This window comes from Scyliorhinus canicula, chromosome 7 (genome assembly GCF_902713615.1).
Source record: "Scyliorhinus canicula chromosome 7, sScyCan1.1, whole genome shotgun sequence".
In the NCBI taxonomy this organism is placed as follows: domain Eukaryota; kingdom Metazoa; phylum Chordata; class Chondrichthyes; order Carcharhiniformes; family Scyliorhinidae; genus Scyliorhinus; species Scyliorhinus canicula.
The window spans coordinates 46590805-46607284 of NC_052152.1; the positions used below are offsets into that span (position 1 = coordinate 46590805).

A 16480-nucleotide genomic window follows, 5' to 3' on the forward strand; every position below is an offset into this window, starting at 1 on the left:
AACGGCAGGGACATGGTTTATCTCGGCAGTTTACGCCCGGTGACCCAGTGTTCGTTCGGAATTCTGCTGGTGGTGCCCACTGGGTCCCTGGCGTAATCTTTCGCAAAACGGGCCCTATCTCTTACCAGGTACAAGCCCAGGGGCATCTCCAGCGCAAACATGTAGACCATGTTCGGTCCAGAACACTATCCCTGCCAAAGATTGTCTGCCCCAGGAGCGCATTCCTACAGCCGCAGAGATCAGACACAATGGAAAGTATTCCTCAAAATCTTCCTCTGGTGCCTCACTCAAAGCCTGCGCAGGTCGTGGAGACAAAGACACCGAGATGATGGAGGCAGCAGACTCTGACTCCGAGATGGAGACACAAGACACCTCAGAGGGGGAATCCTCGGGCCGACGGGCCGTGGACGTACAACCGTTACGTCGTTCATCACGGAAGCGCCGGTCTCCATCTCGTTACACGCCGCCTGATCCAGCGCCTTGTGAAAATGGTGTCTGGCCTGCGGCAAAACGAGTCCGACGCCCTCCTTCGCCAGGCTCTTCGGTGGATTTCTTGGACTTTGGGGGGGAGGAGGGATGTTATAATCTGCCTGCTTACCATTGGCTGGGGACTAATGACAATCCCACAAACCTGTGGGAGTATGAGCAGATCAGGACATTCTGCAGCACTAATTTGCCAGTGCCATTTTGGAGTCCAACGCTCTAGTTAATACCCTCCCTTAACCTCATATAGCTGAGCGTATATTCCACAGCTGGATCTTACATCAGCGCTATTAAAAGGAACCATCAACTCTTTTTCTTCATTGTGATGTGGGTATCGCTAACAAGGGCATTTGTTGGCCATTCCTAATTGCCCTCAAGAAGGTAGTAATTAATAACCTTCCCCAATCGCTGCGATCTGTACGGTGTAAGGACATGCAGAGTGCTGGTGGAGAGGGAGTTACAGAATTTTGGCCCATTAATGATGAAGCAATATTTTTTCAAGTTCAAATAGCATGTGACTTAAGGGAACTTGAAGGTGATGGTATTCCCAGACACTAAATACTACCCTCAATCTTCTAGAGTTTGAGGGTTTGGAAAGTGCTGTTGAAGAAGCTTTGATGAGTTGCTGCTTTGTATCTTGCAGGCCAGTGATTTTCAAACTTTTTTTCTGGGGACCCACTTTAGCCAACTGGCAGACCTTTGAGACCCACGCCAGCTGACCTTCGGGACTAACCTTCTTCCGAATGCTTCGAACATTAGGATATAACGCCTTTAGTCTTCCCTTTTTGCCATTTTAATCACCCAAACTTTTCTTTGTATTGCAACCCTGTACCCCTCTCGCCCTGGATTACCTCGTCTACCGTTTTTGCATTTTAAATCGCGTTCGGCTTCAGGCCGGAGAATCCACATTCCCGACAGAATAGGGGGCGATACTGCTTTCACGATGCTCCGCCCCTTCCAAAGCGGCGTACTCCACGAATCCACCCCCTCAGGCCATTGCCTGAGGCCTGCCCCTGATACTCTGCCCCCGACCGGCTGAGTTCCCAACGGCGAGGTTCGCACCGGTCGGGGACTCAGTGCGGCGGCTGCGCAGTCCAGCACCGCCACAGTCGGGGAAGGGCTGATCCGCGGGTAGGGTTGGACATATTTGGGGCTGGGTGCACTGTGGTGGGGTGAGCTGGCCGAAGGGGGGGACTATTTCGCGGACCGGCTGCCATTACAGCCGCGCATGCGTACGGTGGCAGCCGGTCCGTGAAATAGTCCCCACTGACTTCAGTTTTACAGCACTTCTTGATGTAATACTCAATCAAATGGTGCCTTGGTATCGAGGGTAGTGACTCTCATCTCATCTTTGTAATTCAGCTCTTTTGGCTATGTTTAGGCCAACACTTAAATAAAGTCTGGCAAAATGTTGTCCTGGCAGAACCGAAACTATGCAGTGTGCAGCAGATTATTGCCAAGAAAGTTCCATTCAACAGTACTGTCAATGATGCCTTCAATCGCTTTGCTTATGCTTGAGAGCAGACTGGTGTGGTGGTAAATGGGTGAATTGGATTTGTCCTACTTTGTGTAGACAGGAAATGCAGAGGCAATTTTCCACATGGTTGGATTAGTGCCAGTGTTATAGCTGTGCTGAAAGAGCTTGGCTAGAGCTGCATCTATTTCTGGAGAAGATGCCGTCTACACTATAGCGGGATGTTGTACTTCGTATGTTCTGCCGTTTCCTGGAATTACAGTCAATTAATTACCCTTGTGCATTGTCTTAATGCCCTTCCACATACCTTTGCTTGTCTGGTGCTTCAACGGATTGCTACGCCAGTAGTTGCACCATGGTTGGAGGAAGAAGGCTGCTGAATTTCTGTAGAGAAGGCTGCAAATGAGCTTGAATAATGAGCTCAAAAAGCCCTGGGCAAAGTACACAAGAACATAAGAAATGGAAGCATATGACCTGTCAAGCCTGCTATCTCATTCAATACTTATTTTGGGCTTCAACTCTGTTTTCCCACTCCCTTCCTACATTCCTTAATTATCTGAGATCAAATATCTGTTTATCCCAGCCTTAAATGTATTCAACAAGGCATACCCACAATTCTCTGGGATAGAGAATTCCAAAGGTTTGCAACCCTTTGAATGAAGTAATTTCTCCTCATTTCAATTGTAAATAATCGGCCCTTTATCCAGATACAGCAGAAAGAATGGACATGATCAAATGGCCATGCTGCGCCCAAAAAGCAGAGTGCCGCAACGCAGTGTGGCCGATAGAAGCCAGAGACCCCGCTCCTGAGGTCTACCCGGCTCACAATGCCTCGCAAGATCTAACGCGATTTCGTGGGACTTTGCGATGTAAATTCTGCATTGTGGGCGGGATCACTTTTTTGGCAAATCTGCATATGAAAGCGGGACAGCTTGTCTCACTTTAATGTATTTCTCGGCACTGCGAGCAATGGTAAACACGCGGCTAAACACGCTCGCTATGGGACTTTGTCCCAGTTATTTAAATCCCGCCTAACATCTCAACATCTACCCTCTCACACCCCTTTAGTATTTTGTAGGTTTTAATGAGACTGCCTCTCATTCTCCTAAATTTCAGAGAATATAACATTAATTTACTGAGCCTCACATCATAAGACAACCCCCTCATCCAGGGACCAATTTTGTGAATCTTTGCTGTACCGCCTCTAATGCAAGCATATCCTTTCTTTAATGTTGCTGACCAAACTGCACACACTGTCCCAGATGTGGTCTCACCAAAACCCTGGTCAATTGTAGCAAGACTTATTTATTCTTAGAATGCCTGGCCTCAGACATTCTCTCCACATACTGGGACCAGTCCTCAATAGCCGGGTCGAATGCCTCTAACCTCCCAAAAAACGGCATTTTTAAAATGGCAAGGCTTACCCTCCGAGTGCGGCAGCTGGTCTCCGCAAAATTCTTAGTTTACCTCGTCGCCACTGTAGTAATCCACGGGAGGCAGGAGTTCCGTCACCACACCAATATTTATTTACAATAACGATATTACAGGAGCAACTACAAACAGTGTTGCTAGCAGTCCAATCAACTTAAGACTGGCTCACAAAGCCTACACAAGCCTTCAAAGGCTAGGAATCCTATGGTGAGGAACTCCCCTCCTGACCCCCCAAAACCTGTCCACCATCTACAAGGCACAAGTCAAGAGTGTAATTGAATACTCTCCACTTGCCTGGATGAGTGCAGCTCTAACAATACTCATGAAGCTCAACACCATCCAGGACAATGCAGCCTACTTGCTTGCTCTCTTTCCACAAACATTCAAACACTCCACTACTAACAAACAGTGGCAATCATGTGTACCATCTTCAAGATGCACTCCAATAATTTGCCAAGATTCCTTAGACAACATCTTCCTAACCCATGACCATTACCATTGTAGCCACCTGGGGTGGCCACTTCCCGATTCCAAAATGGAGGCCCGCAAAGAATGCAGGGAAAATCGGCCAGCCACAGGACAAACAAGCAGGTGCAAGGTTTCCTGTGTATTAAGACTTGCAGAATCCAGACAGAACCGAAACCAATAGCCATCTACATACTAATGAGCAATCCCCAGGAACAATTAGAAACATTGAAGCAATCGGGACCAAGACAGACTCCATGGCGCCAGCGGGAGCCAGGACAAAGGCAGGCCAATGATCAGGGAACAGCTCCAGAATTGGAGAAATCGATAGAAACGATTGGGACATGGTCCAATTAATTGGGACCAAGTCCGGGTTCTGCCCACAAGGGCCCGAAACCCCTGGGGACTATAAAGTAGAGTCCCCAAGTTCAGTTCGCTCTCTTGGCCTTGGCTTTCAGCGAGGAGAGACCTGCCTAACAGCTCTTGGCAACTCTCAAAGAACTCTTGACCGTGACTCTCAACAAGGAGAGACCTGCCTAGCAGCTGCACCAACCAAGTAAGTCTCCAGTCAATGCACGCTACGAGATAGGCGCTCCTAGCTACTATTCCATACCAGCTTGAAGCCAGCAGATTCAGAACCGGACAAAGGCCATTGTTCCTCTGACCTGGTGGGCCATTTGAAAGCTAAGTATAGGCCTTTAGTTGTAGTGATAGTCTAGTAAGTAGAGTTTTATGCATGAGTAGTGATTGACTGTGTGTATAATAAATGTGTTTTGGTTTGAAACTAACTGGTGTATTGAGTTATTGATCAGCACTTGGCTTTGAACCTCGTGATGGTATCAGAAAGATACCTGGTGACTCTAGAGCAAAGGTTATTAAACAGAGCAATTAAGTAAAAGCACACTTAGCAACATTTATTGGCGAACTCTGACGGGACTCGACTTAGAAGTGGCCCCCCCCCACTCCGAGAGACCCCAAAATTTGAATTCGAATTCAATTGGGAACAGAAATAACCACAAGTGTTCAAGCAGTTCTGATCAATCCTCCAGAATTCGGAAGTGTGTTAATGCATGCGTACTAACAGGGATATAAGATAAACTTGATAGATTTTGTTGCGAAAAACTGTCGGGAGTTTGTATTCTGGAAATTAGCGAAAGCCGTACCCGTGTTTGCAGCCCTGCTTTATTACCCCTTGTTCCAAATTTAAAGAGAAATCAGGTAGGAAAAATGGCAATGAAAGCAATGAACCCGCAGGAATTCGTGGTCGCAGCGACCAGCAGTAGAGTAAGACAGTGTCCCGTTTGGGAAGAAGAAATCGGAAAGTACCTCAAAGGGAAGGGATGGAGCGAATTTTGTACAAATGAGGAAACAGGTCCCGGGAGTATAGGACATACTTGGTGGGAGAACCTGACCGAGATCCATAAGAAGAGCTTAGGGAAAGCTCGCAAGCCGATGGCAATCGTGTCCTGTCTGGTACAATTGCGAGGCACAGAGGAGGTTGTTCGGATGCTCCGTAAAGAGATAGATGAGAGGAATAGGATGAGTAAAGTCGATGTAAGTGAGATAGAGAAGGAGAATATAGAATTAAAAGGGAAGTTGGCAGCAAAAGACAGAGAGGTGGATGATGCAAAGAGGGCACACCAGTCTTGTCTGGCGCACTTAAGCAGCTTCCAGACCCAATATGACAAGGCCTACCAGGACACACAACGTGCGGTCCTGGTAAGACAAGAAACGGAACAGCAGGTAGAGGCACTGCAGAAGCAGGGCAGCGATTTAAAGGCAGCTCTATGATCGCTCCATGCTTCCACCAGGAACAGAGGCAGAGCTCGGTAGATCATGCAAAGTGCCAGAAGCAGATTGCAGAGTTGCAATCTCTGCTTTCAGTCCAGAATAGCTTTCAAAGCACATTTGGATCCCAATTAAATGAGGAAAACGGCCCCGATTGGCAAGAGTTAAATGAGACAGCGCATAGGTATGTGCATGGAACATGTGTGCAAGAAAAGCCCCAGAAGAGAAGAGCACCCCAACCCCCAACAGAGCAGATAGATCACACCCCCATGAATCCAGTAATCACCCACCGCAGAGCCGCAGCAGACGGAGACACGGAGTTCCTTTGCACGACCCCCTTAACCGTGACCCAATTACGGGGCGCGTGCGAGAAGATCACACCGTTCCTCCCCACTTCAGACCCCCACCAATTCTTTGCTAAGGTTAAGCAGCAGGCAACCATGTATGGCCTGGACGAACGAGAGCAAGTGAAGCTCACAGTTTTGAGCATAGACCCTTCCGTAGTAGCAGCCCTTCCCGACCCACAGAATGTAGGAGGAGGCACCCTAGTAGAGATGCACCCAGCGATCCTAGATGCGTTCGGTTACAATAGAGGAGACCCCATAGAAGGCCTGAACAGATGCAGGCAAAAGAAGACTGAGCACCCCACAGCGTTTGCTGGACGCTTGTGGATCCATTTTACAGCAGTTTTCGAAAACTTAAGCCGCGCCCATTTGTCCACAGGTGACATGGCCAAATGGACTCTAATCCTGAACTCTCATGCCACAGAGGCAGGACAGAGAGCGTGCGCAAATTATGACCCCCTCGGAAGAGGCCCACAATGAAAAATGGGTTTTAAAAAGGTTGTCCCGCGCTTGGGAGCAATCTGTTCAGAATAAAACCACATTTAGGCAACCCGATGAAGAGCAGGCAGAGGCAGATATACACGCAGTTAAAACGCACCAGAACCCTCAGAAATCTCAGGAATGTTATAACTGTGGTCAATTAGGACACTTTACACGAGTGCAATGCCCCACAGAAAGCACAGAGAGCCCAACAGACAGGCACTCTAAATAGGAATAGGACAAAGCCTATTCACAGCGTTAGCGCCCGTTCAGACCAGGGAGACATGAACGGCACAGACTGACGGTGTTCGGGCTCCCCAACTTGGGTCTGCGACACCCTTTGGGATAGGTCCGGCCGACCAGTCGTTGCAGCAAAAGTACGGGGTCAGCCCGTTGAATTTCTTTGGGACACAGGAGGGTCCCGCACCACACTTAATTCCTCCACCATGTTTCAGAAAGACATGTGGCCCACTACAGACACCATCACCCTCAGCGGCTTTACAGGCCACTCACAGCAGGGACACATCACAGCCCCAGTATCCACTCAGATTGGCAATATTACCACAAAACACCCCATAGTTTTAGTCGATCTACCCCATACAGCAGAACACATTTTGGGAATTGATTTCATGAGCTCCCACAACCTTTCATTCGATCCAGTAAACAAATATGTCTGGAGAATGGCAAACACAGCAAGAGCCCCGCAACGCTCACAGTAGGAGATTATGATAATAGGATCAGCGCAGTCGGCGAATACTGGTTTGACCCGAGCACAATTAGCACAGACAAGCAGGTTAGGGCAGTTCTACAGGAAAACAGAGCAGCATTTGCACATCAGAAAAATGACTGTGGCAGAATGGCTGGCTCGGTTCAGATTACAGGACCTGACCCCAGACCCCAGAAGCAGTACGGATTTCCCCAGGAAACAGAGGGATAAATCTCAAAGCTAATAGACAGCTTATTAGAACAGGGCGTACTAAGATCAGTAGCCTCCACTAATAATGCCCCGATTTGGCCAGTAAGAAAACCCGATGGATCATGGTGACTGATCATCGATTACCGGGAACTCAACAAAGTCACCCCAGCAGCAGCCCCCACTGTAGCCACCAGTCCCGAGGCCATGCTCAAGCAGGGACTCCACTCACGATATTTTACGGTTTTGGACATCAGTAACGGATTCTGGTCCATTCCATTGGCTAAAGCGTGCCAGTATAAATTTGCGTTCACTTTTAAAGGTCAGCAATATACGTGGACATGCCTCCCACAAGGATTCCACAACTCCCCCTCCATTTTACACCGACAGCTGGCAAATGGTTTATCTACATTTTCTCGCCCCGAATGTCTGGTCCAGTACGTAGACGACCTGTCACTGCAGACAGACACAAAGGCAGAGCACATCTCGCATCTGTCAGAACTCCTAGGGCTCCTGTAGCAGATTGGATGTAAAGTTAACCCCAAAAAGGCCCAAATTTTGGAAGACAAGGAGATATATTTGGGAACAATTATCATGCATGGTAAACGCGAGAATGAGCATAAAAGGATTGACTCGATTGTCAAATTGCCCCTTACCCAAAATGTTTCAGCCCTCCGGTCGTTTTTAGGACTGGTTGGCTACTGCCGAAACCATATCGACAGTTCGCCACTAAAGCAGTGCCCCTATCCGATCTTCTAAAGAAAAAAACACCTTGGGAATGGCTTCCGCAGCATGCGGATGCCGTGGAGGCTTTAAAACACACACTCATCGCAGCCCCCGCACTACAGGTTCCAGACCTACTTTCCCCCTGCGCTATTGAGGTAGCAAATACAGACCGCACCCTTTCGGCCGTGCTCCTCCAGGAACGGCACGAACAGTGAAGACCTGTGGCATATGCCTCAAGAGTTTTAGATCCTGTGGAGCAGGGATTTTCTGCCAGTGAAAGGCACCTGCTCGCAGTTTTTTGGGTGGCTCAGTATTTTTCATACATCACAGAACTCAATCCCATCACAATTCTTACAGAACACACCCCACACAACATTTATTAGACGGGCGCCTTAAGGATGGCACAGTCAGCCAAATCATAGCAGCCCTTTTGCAGGGACGGGACATCACTGTTAAAAGGACTAAAACCCACAGTTTTCCTCGCAGACAACCTACAGTACCCAGGCACCCCTCATGAATGTGAGATTATCTCACCACACCACAACACAGGACCCTTCATCGCTAAAACACCTCCCAAGAAGATAGGAAGTTCACCCCAGAGACCCCAGCACACAGACACGTGCGCACCCCTAAGAATATATGTGGATGGCTCTTCCACTGTATTAGATGGGCAACACATAACAGGATGCGGAGGGACGCGCCCTAGAAGAAATCTCCTTAAAGCTACCAGGACACTTAGGCTCGCAGGCAGCAGAACTGGCAGCAATTGCGTATATTATAGATCACCTCGATTCCTTTCCCAGCCCAGCAGACATATACTTGGACAGCCTATATGTCTGTAACAGCCTAACAGAATTCCTACCCCTGTGGGAAGCAAGAGGATTTGTTTCCGTGGACGGAAACCCTCTACCATCAGCCCCATTACTCCGACATATTTTAGAACAAGCAAAGGAGAGGACATATGGAATTATAAAAGTTCATAGTCACCACCGTTCTTCCCCACCTGGAAGTATGAAAGCTGACGCACTAGCAAAAGCAGGTTCCAGGCATGGTTATTTTTGGAACCCCCCCGAAAACGCCCCGGTACACGCAGTTCAGGTCTCACAGACCAATATCAAAGATTTAGAGCAGGCCCAGAAACAAGATGAAAATCTCAGGGAGATTTTAAAGGGAAACTTCCCAGCACCGTACGATAAGTTTAGGAACTCGCTGACCACACATGACAGTGTGATCCTGAAAGACAGTCTTTATGTAGTTCCTGAGCAGGACAGGAATCAACTCATTTGTTTGTTCCATGACAGTCATGGACACCAGGGCATTGAGCCCACTGTAGCCCACCTCAGGCAACTCTGTTGGTGGCCGAATTTAAAAGCCGATATCACCCACTATGTTGAGAATTACTTGATCTGTGCCCAGAACAATCCGGACAGATATGCAAAAAAGGCTCAACTTAGCCACACCGCCCCGTTAATGGCCCCTGGACTAACCTCCAGATTGACTTTATAGGCCCCTTGCCCCCTTGCAGAAATGGTTACAAATATGTGTTGGTGGTTATCAACACATTTACAAACTGGGTAGAGGCATTCACATCAAGGACTAATACGGCGAAGACCACAGCCAAAATTCTGACCCACCACATCTTTACGAGATGGGGACTCCCCCGCAGCATTGAATCCGACCAAGGCTCCCATTTTACAGGACGCATAATGAAAACCGTCCTAACTATATTTGGCATCACGCAAAAATTTCATATCGCATACCACCCCCCAGTCAAGTGGTATTGTCGAAAAATGAATCGGACGCTAAAAGCCACCCTCAGAAAGATGGTTCAACAGAACAGCACTTGGGACTCTTTGCCTTCCCCAGGAAGTCCACCTTCGGGGTTTCGCTCCCAACTTGACTGGCAGCTCCAGGACCAGTTCTCCTCCGCAAGCACGTGCGGCTCCACAAGGCGGACCCGTTGGTTGAGAGGGTACAGCTTCTTCACGCGAACCCGCAGTACGCCTACGTAGCATACACCGATGGCCGCCACAACACTGTCTCCCTCAGGGATCTGGCACCAGCTGGGTCCCCACACACCCCCCCCCCCCCCTGCCCCGGCGCCACCCTCCCTCCCCCCAGTGCCCCCACCACAGCCCCCGCTCCAGGACAATCCGTCCTTCCTTTGGTCCCACCCGAGGATGAAGATGAGGTCGAAATGCTCCTGGAGTCACCAACGACTGAACCGAACCCTGAATCACCACCGAGACTGTGGCGCTCGCAATGACCGATCAAGGCGCCCGATCGTCTGAATTTATGAACTGTTCCTAAAATGTTAAACGCCTACATGTAAATAGCATTCCACCACCCCCGCCGGACTCTTTTTTAACAGGGGGTGAATGTGGTAGTCACCACTGTTCTATTGTATGTACCGCATAATAGGTGTAATACGGTAAGGCCCCTGTAGTACAGGTACGGGGGTAGATCCCTGCCTGCTGGCTCCGCCCAGTAGACGGAGTATAAATGTGTGGGCTTTCCGAGCTGTAGCCATTTCAGCAGCAGCAGCGGGAGGCTACACATCTCTGCGTAATAAAGCCTCGATTACACTCTACTCTCGTCTCTTCGTAATTGATAGTGCATCACAGACTCGATTGAAAAATGGCCTAATATTGCTCCTAAATCATAAGAACTTATGAATTTATGTGCAACATGCTCTGCTTAGTAACCTGGTTTACTACTGCCAAGCATATTACCAAGCCCCGAGACCTGACTGCTTAATTATCATAGAACCATTGAAATGATACATTACATGAGTCCATTTGGCTCATCTTGTTCATGCCAACCCGAGACACCAGATGCCCTTTTTAATCCCATCTCCCTGTACAAGGCCCAAACCCTGCAGTTTACAGCACATAAGCAAGTACTTTTTAAAAGAGTTTAGGGTCCATGCCTCTTCCATCAACTCAGACACCACAACCTTCTGCATAAAAAAACTTTCCTCATGCCCCCTTTAATCCTTCTGCCACTTACCTTGAATCTATGACCCCTGGTTTTTGAACTCTCTGCCAAGGGAAACAAGTGCCTCCTCTCTACTCTATCTCTACCCCTCACAATTTTGTATACCTCAATAATTACACCACTCCGCCTTCTCTGTTCCAAGGAAAGCAACCCCAACCTCTCCAATCTCTCCTTGTAGTAACAATTCTCCCGTCCTGGCAACATATTCTAGTACATCTTCTCTGCATATTGCAGAACAGCAACAAATATGGCACTCTACATCAACATTAAATTATTTGTGATTAGAGCAAAGCTCTTTTTTGTTAAAACATTAAAAGTTCATTTTGAGAATTCAAAACCTTCTTTAATTATTTCCTGAATATTTACATGGAAAGATATGCATAAGTAGTTATAGACAAAGGAGATTTTGCACAAGTAAATCACTGCTATGTGAAGTTAGAACATGAAAATTCAGTTAAGTATTCAACTTTTATTCATTAAAATAATCCAGATTTATAATTAGACACATTTAAAAGTGAAATAAAAATTTCACTAAAAGCACAGAATCTGTACTGCCTTTGAAATTCAGGTACATGTTCAAGTTATATAAATACTATTACTTCTCTAAATTCGTCAATTTTGGAAGTACAACTGAAACACCAATGCAATTGATATACATAACTACGGCAGTATTTTGCACTAGTCATCAGTTGTAATCTGGGTTTGCTGCCTTCCCTCAAATATATAAAACTTCCTAATAGATAAACAGACAACATGTTGTATATGCCACAGGTCATAATGGTAAGAAAACAAAATAAATGTAAATAAGCAGCATTTTATGCAATGTGTATTCAATCACAACAAATGATAGCCACCATAACTTTAACATCTGGATTTTACCTGCATTGAGCTGCTTGCTTTTCCGGGGAGATTTAAGCTGTCGTTGAAATGGGTCACTTGTACCATAAAGTTCAATGGTTCCCATGCTGAGTAGAATGGTCTTTTGCATAAAATCCACAACAGCCAAACCATTACAGTTTCCAAATGCCACACTGCAAATAAAGTACAAAGAAAAATGTAGGTGAAATTCAACATTTAAGTAGCCTCATTGATTGCTTGGTTGGAAACTTTGATGGTGGCATGTACAAAGACTCCCAAGTTTTTGTCCAATTCATTCTTGGCGAATCATCCATTTTCAACTCAGCACATTGACAAGTGAACATCGCATTTGCAAAGTACTGCCTCTTGGGGAAACTTAGGGCCGGATACTCTGGTCCCCCAACCGCATCTTTCTCGGTGACTTTACTTTCGCTGGGTGGGATTCTATCCTCCCATGGCTTGACAATGGGATTTCCTACTGTAAACACCCTTCGCCACCGGGAAACCCGCGGGCGTGATGTGCCGCCGATGGGAAAAATGAATCGCAATGATCAGAGAATTTTGGCTTAGTATTTTACTTTCATTCTTATGCAACATGCAGACATAATTTCAATAACCCACAAATTAAAGGCGGATTTCTCCGTTCCTGAGACTAAATGTTGATGCTGGTGCAGGATTCGTGGACTTATGCGACACTAAAACTGGCGCCACATCTGGACCAATTCAGCGACTGTTGAGGGGCTAGCACTGACGCCATGTGGAATACAATCAATTCCAAAGAGAAAAGGTGTGGTATTCACCGGTTTCACAATTGACACTCAGAAGGCTGACAAGCTGCAGCTGCATATACACACTTCACTCCCCCCACACACCACCCCAGCCATGGCAGCAAGCGCGCGGCCCCACGATTTACAGATGCCGAGCTGGAGTCCCTGCTGGACGTGGTTGAGGAGAGGCAGGCCACCCTGTACCCCGGCCCAGGAACGAGGCTGCATGCCAGCCGCTGCCATTCCTCGTGCCTGGGCGCTGGTGGCAGAAGCCGTCTGTGCCACCAGCAATACCATCTGGACCGGCCTGCAGTGCCGTACAAAAATGCACAACCTTCTTAGGCCGACCAGGGTGAGTAGGCAGCATTGTGCCCGTAGCACTAACCCCCGTCCCATGCACCCGTAACCCGGTCGCCCACCCTGAGGGCGTCCAACCCCTACCCTGCACCATATGTCGGCACCCATACCAGCCGCCATGGCGGGGTGCCCTGGTCACTTTGGCCACCACCCCCCGTGCTGCATGTGTCGGACAGTCTAACACTGTAATTTTCTGTTTCTTCCCCGTGAGGAGATCTGCACATAACCGGTGGGAGTGGGAGAAAAGTGGAGGGCGACCGCCGGACCTGCGGCTCCTCACCATGGCAGAGCAGTGGGCCCACCACGTCGGCCCAGAGGAATGGGAGGTTATCGAGGTGGAGATCGGCTGCAGGCAAGGAAATGAGACTCTGCTGAGATGCGGTTCCCCATGACATGCGTGTCATTCCCCCCCCCAAGACCATTCCCATACCACCCCCACACCGCCCTCACCCCACCCTCACCCCGACACCACCCTGACCCCCAACACCACCTCCACACCACCCACCCCCACTCTCACCCCAACACCAACTTAACCCTGACCCTCACCCCCACCACTCTAATCTTGTGTCTTGTCTTATGTCTTGCATGACCTGCTGGTAATGGGGCGGGTCCACCTGGCACCCCCTCCTCCAGCCATTGCCACAGCCAGAGCCCCTCCCGTGTGCCGAGCAGTGATGAGGAGAGCAACACGGATGGGAGCCACATTCCTGTAACCATATTCCTGTGACTCAAGACACCTGGAATTCGAGTCCGATGTAGACATTGATTTTCCCATCGCAATTTTCTCCAACACCCTCCACCATCCCAGAGCACTCACCTCGGTTGGGTACTTTAGTGAAGAGGCTCCTGGGAAACTATCTGGTACGAACCACACAGCTGATCTGGTACATCAGGTGGAGGTAGGAACACCTGAGGGGACGGACGGTTGGAGGGCGGGCCGACCCCAGGACCTAGCTGCCGTCCAGACAGTTTTTGGTCTTCCAGAACGGTCAGTCCCATTGATTGTGGAGATTCAGTCGCAGAGGCCGGGGCTACATGAGGGGTTGTCAGCGAGCATCCAGTACCTACAGGTGAAGTCAGAGGCATCTAACCTTGTGCAGGAGCAGGAGGTGGTGCGGACCATGCGTGCCACCCAGGATAACACTGCACGTGTTGGCGTCAACACTTAGTGTCCTGCCTCATACATTTAAAAGCAAGTATTTTCCCTACAACTGTGGCCGTGACCCCCTTTTAGACGGAATACATATTTTACACTCCCCAATATGGCCAAAACATGTACATACAAGTGTCCATTTACAGTTTGGTTTGGGCCTTAGCGTGCCCTCGGACCAGTCCTCTGCGGCTTTGTCCCTTGTCTTTTGCATTTGCCCCTCCCCCATCCTCCAGCCCCCCTTCCCTCCCCCCCCCCTTCCTTTTCCTCTCTATCCCGTGGCTCTACCCCCCTCCCCCCACCACTTTGCTGGTTGCTGGCTACGAACAGGTCTTGGAACAACTTTATTTTCTCCAGCCTGAGAAATTCCTCCAGATCGGTAAGCCAGCCTGCAGCCTTGGGTTCTCCTGCAGACGATCAGGGAGGCATGGCTATGGCTTTTGACCCCTCCGCATGAATAGTTCTAGCTGGTCTCTACCCCGAAGCCTGCCACTTTTGGCCATGGCTCCACCCTCACTCCCACAACCCTGGACGTGACCTCAATGAAGGCCGTCCAGTACCTGACAAACGTGGGACACACCCAGAACATGTGAGTGTGGTTGGCTGGGCCACCCTGGCACCGTTCACATTTGTCCTCCACCCCCAGGAAGAACTCACTCATTCGGGTTCTGGTTAGGTGCGTTCTGTGCACCATCTTTAGTTACGTTAGGCTCAGCCCAGCGCACGTGGTGATGAAATTCGCCCTGTGCAATGCTTCAATACAGAGTCCCCCCACTATCTCTATGCTTAACTCCTCCTCCCATTCTTTTCCTTGTCTCGTCCGGGGAGGAGCGAACCTCCTCAACAGTCACCATACATGTCTGCATAGTTTCCCTTCCCTAAGTTGCCTGCGTCCAGCAGTTCTTTTACTAACGTGTGTCCTGGTATCTGAGGCTACGTTGTTGTTTCCTTGTGGTTTTGACCTGAATATATCTTAGGTTGTTTCCTCTTGGTAACTGGAACCTCTCTGTGACCTCCCCCAGGGTCGCTACTGTACCATCCGTGTACATGTCCCTGACCGTCAGAGTCCCCTCATCCTGTCCCCACCTTTTAAAGATGGCGTCCATTATTCTGGGAGTGAACCTGTGGTTGTTGCAGATTGGGGCCATGGTGGGCATTTTGGTTAGGCCAAAGTGTTGCCTCATTTGGTACCATGTCCGGAGCGTGACTACTATCACTGGACTCCTCAAATATTTGGCCGGGGGGGGGGGGGGGGGGGGGAGATGGGAGTGTGGCTGTGGCTCGGAGGGACGTCCCTATGCAAGAACTCTCTTTCACCTTCACCCACTCTGCTCCCGGTTCCTTAACCCATCCCTGTACTATTTCTACTGGTAGAACTGTAGGTTCTGAAGGGTTAGGCCCCACACGTTTCTCCTCCTTTGCAGGACTGTCTTTTGGATCCTCAGACACTCACCCCCACACAAAAGCCATGATTAGTTTGTCGACTGTGTTGAGAAAGGCCTTGGGTATGTAGATCAGGAGGGATCTGAACCTAGGCAGCATGTTCATTTTGATTGTCTGTATTCTCCCTGCGAAGAAGAGTGGGAGTGGGCCCCACCTCTGCAGGTCCTTTTTCACTTCCTCTACCAGACTCGTCATGTTCCATTTGTGGATCTGTGTCTAATCATGGGCTGTTTGGATTCCCAGGTCGCGGAATTTGTCTGGGCTTGCTTAAACGGCAGACCCCCCAGCTCTGGCTTTCCCCCCTATGGGTTTATAGGGAAGATTTTGCTCTTCCCAGGATGGTTGTAACCTGAGAAGGCTCCAAACTCCTTCAGGAGTTTCATTATCCCTTCCATGCTGTTCTGAGGGTTTGTGATGTAGAGGAGCAGGTTATCTGCGTAGTGAAGCTCTATGCTCTCTGTCCCCCATTTCGATTCATCGCCACCTCTTAGTCACTCTGAGGGCGATCAGCGGGGAGTTACCCCGAGGCCCCCTATATACCCAGATGAGCGTTAGATAACGGGGTGTTTCTCGGCACTCTAAGAACCGGGAAACACCTGGCTAACCTCACGCTACAGGACTGTGTCCTCATTCGGGTAGATTGCTTCCTGAGTATCATTTTGGGTGAGTTTGGCGGGGTGTTTAGCGCCGGCTATTTGGGTGAAATCAGGACTTCCATTCACCCACACTTTCTTACCGGTCAATCCCACCAATGGGTTGGTGGGCCATGTAGCACATAGGGCTCATTGCCTAGCATCCCAATCA

At 49.0% G+C, this 16480-nt stretch overlaps 1 protein-coding gene across 6 annotated transcripts in view; it reads right to left on the minus strand.

Moving 5' to 3' along the window:
• Positions 1 to 16480, minus strand: part of stxbp5l (syntaxin binding protein 5-like) — a 721261-nt gene that overhangs the window by 167761 nt on the left and 537020 nt on the right. For all 6 annotated transcript variants that reach the window (XM_038801940.1, XM_038801939.1, XM_038801935.1 and 3 more), the window contains exon 18: positions 11981 to 12132. In XM_038801940.1, the coding sequence (XP_038657868.1) occupies positions 11981 to 12132 (152 nt within the window). The remainder of the gene's footprint in view (positions 1 to 11980; positions 12133 to 16480) is intronic.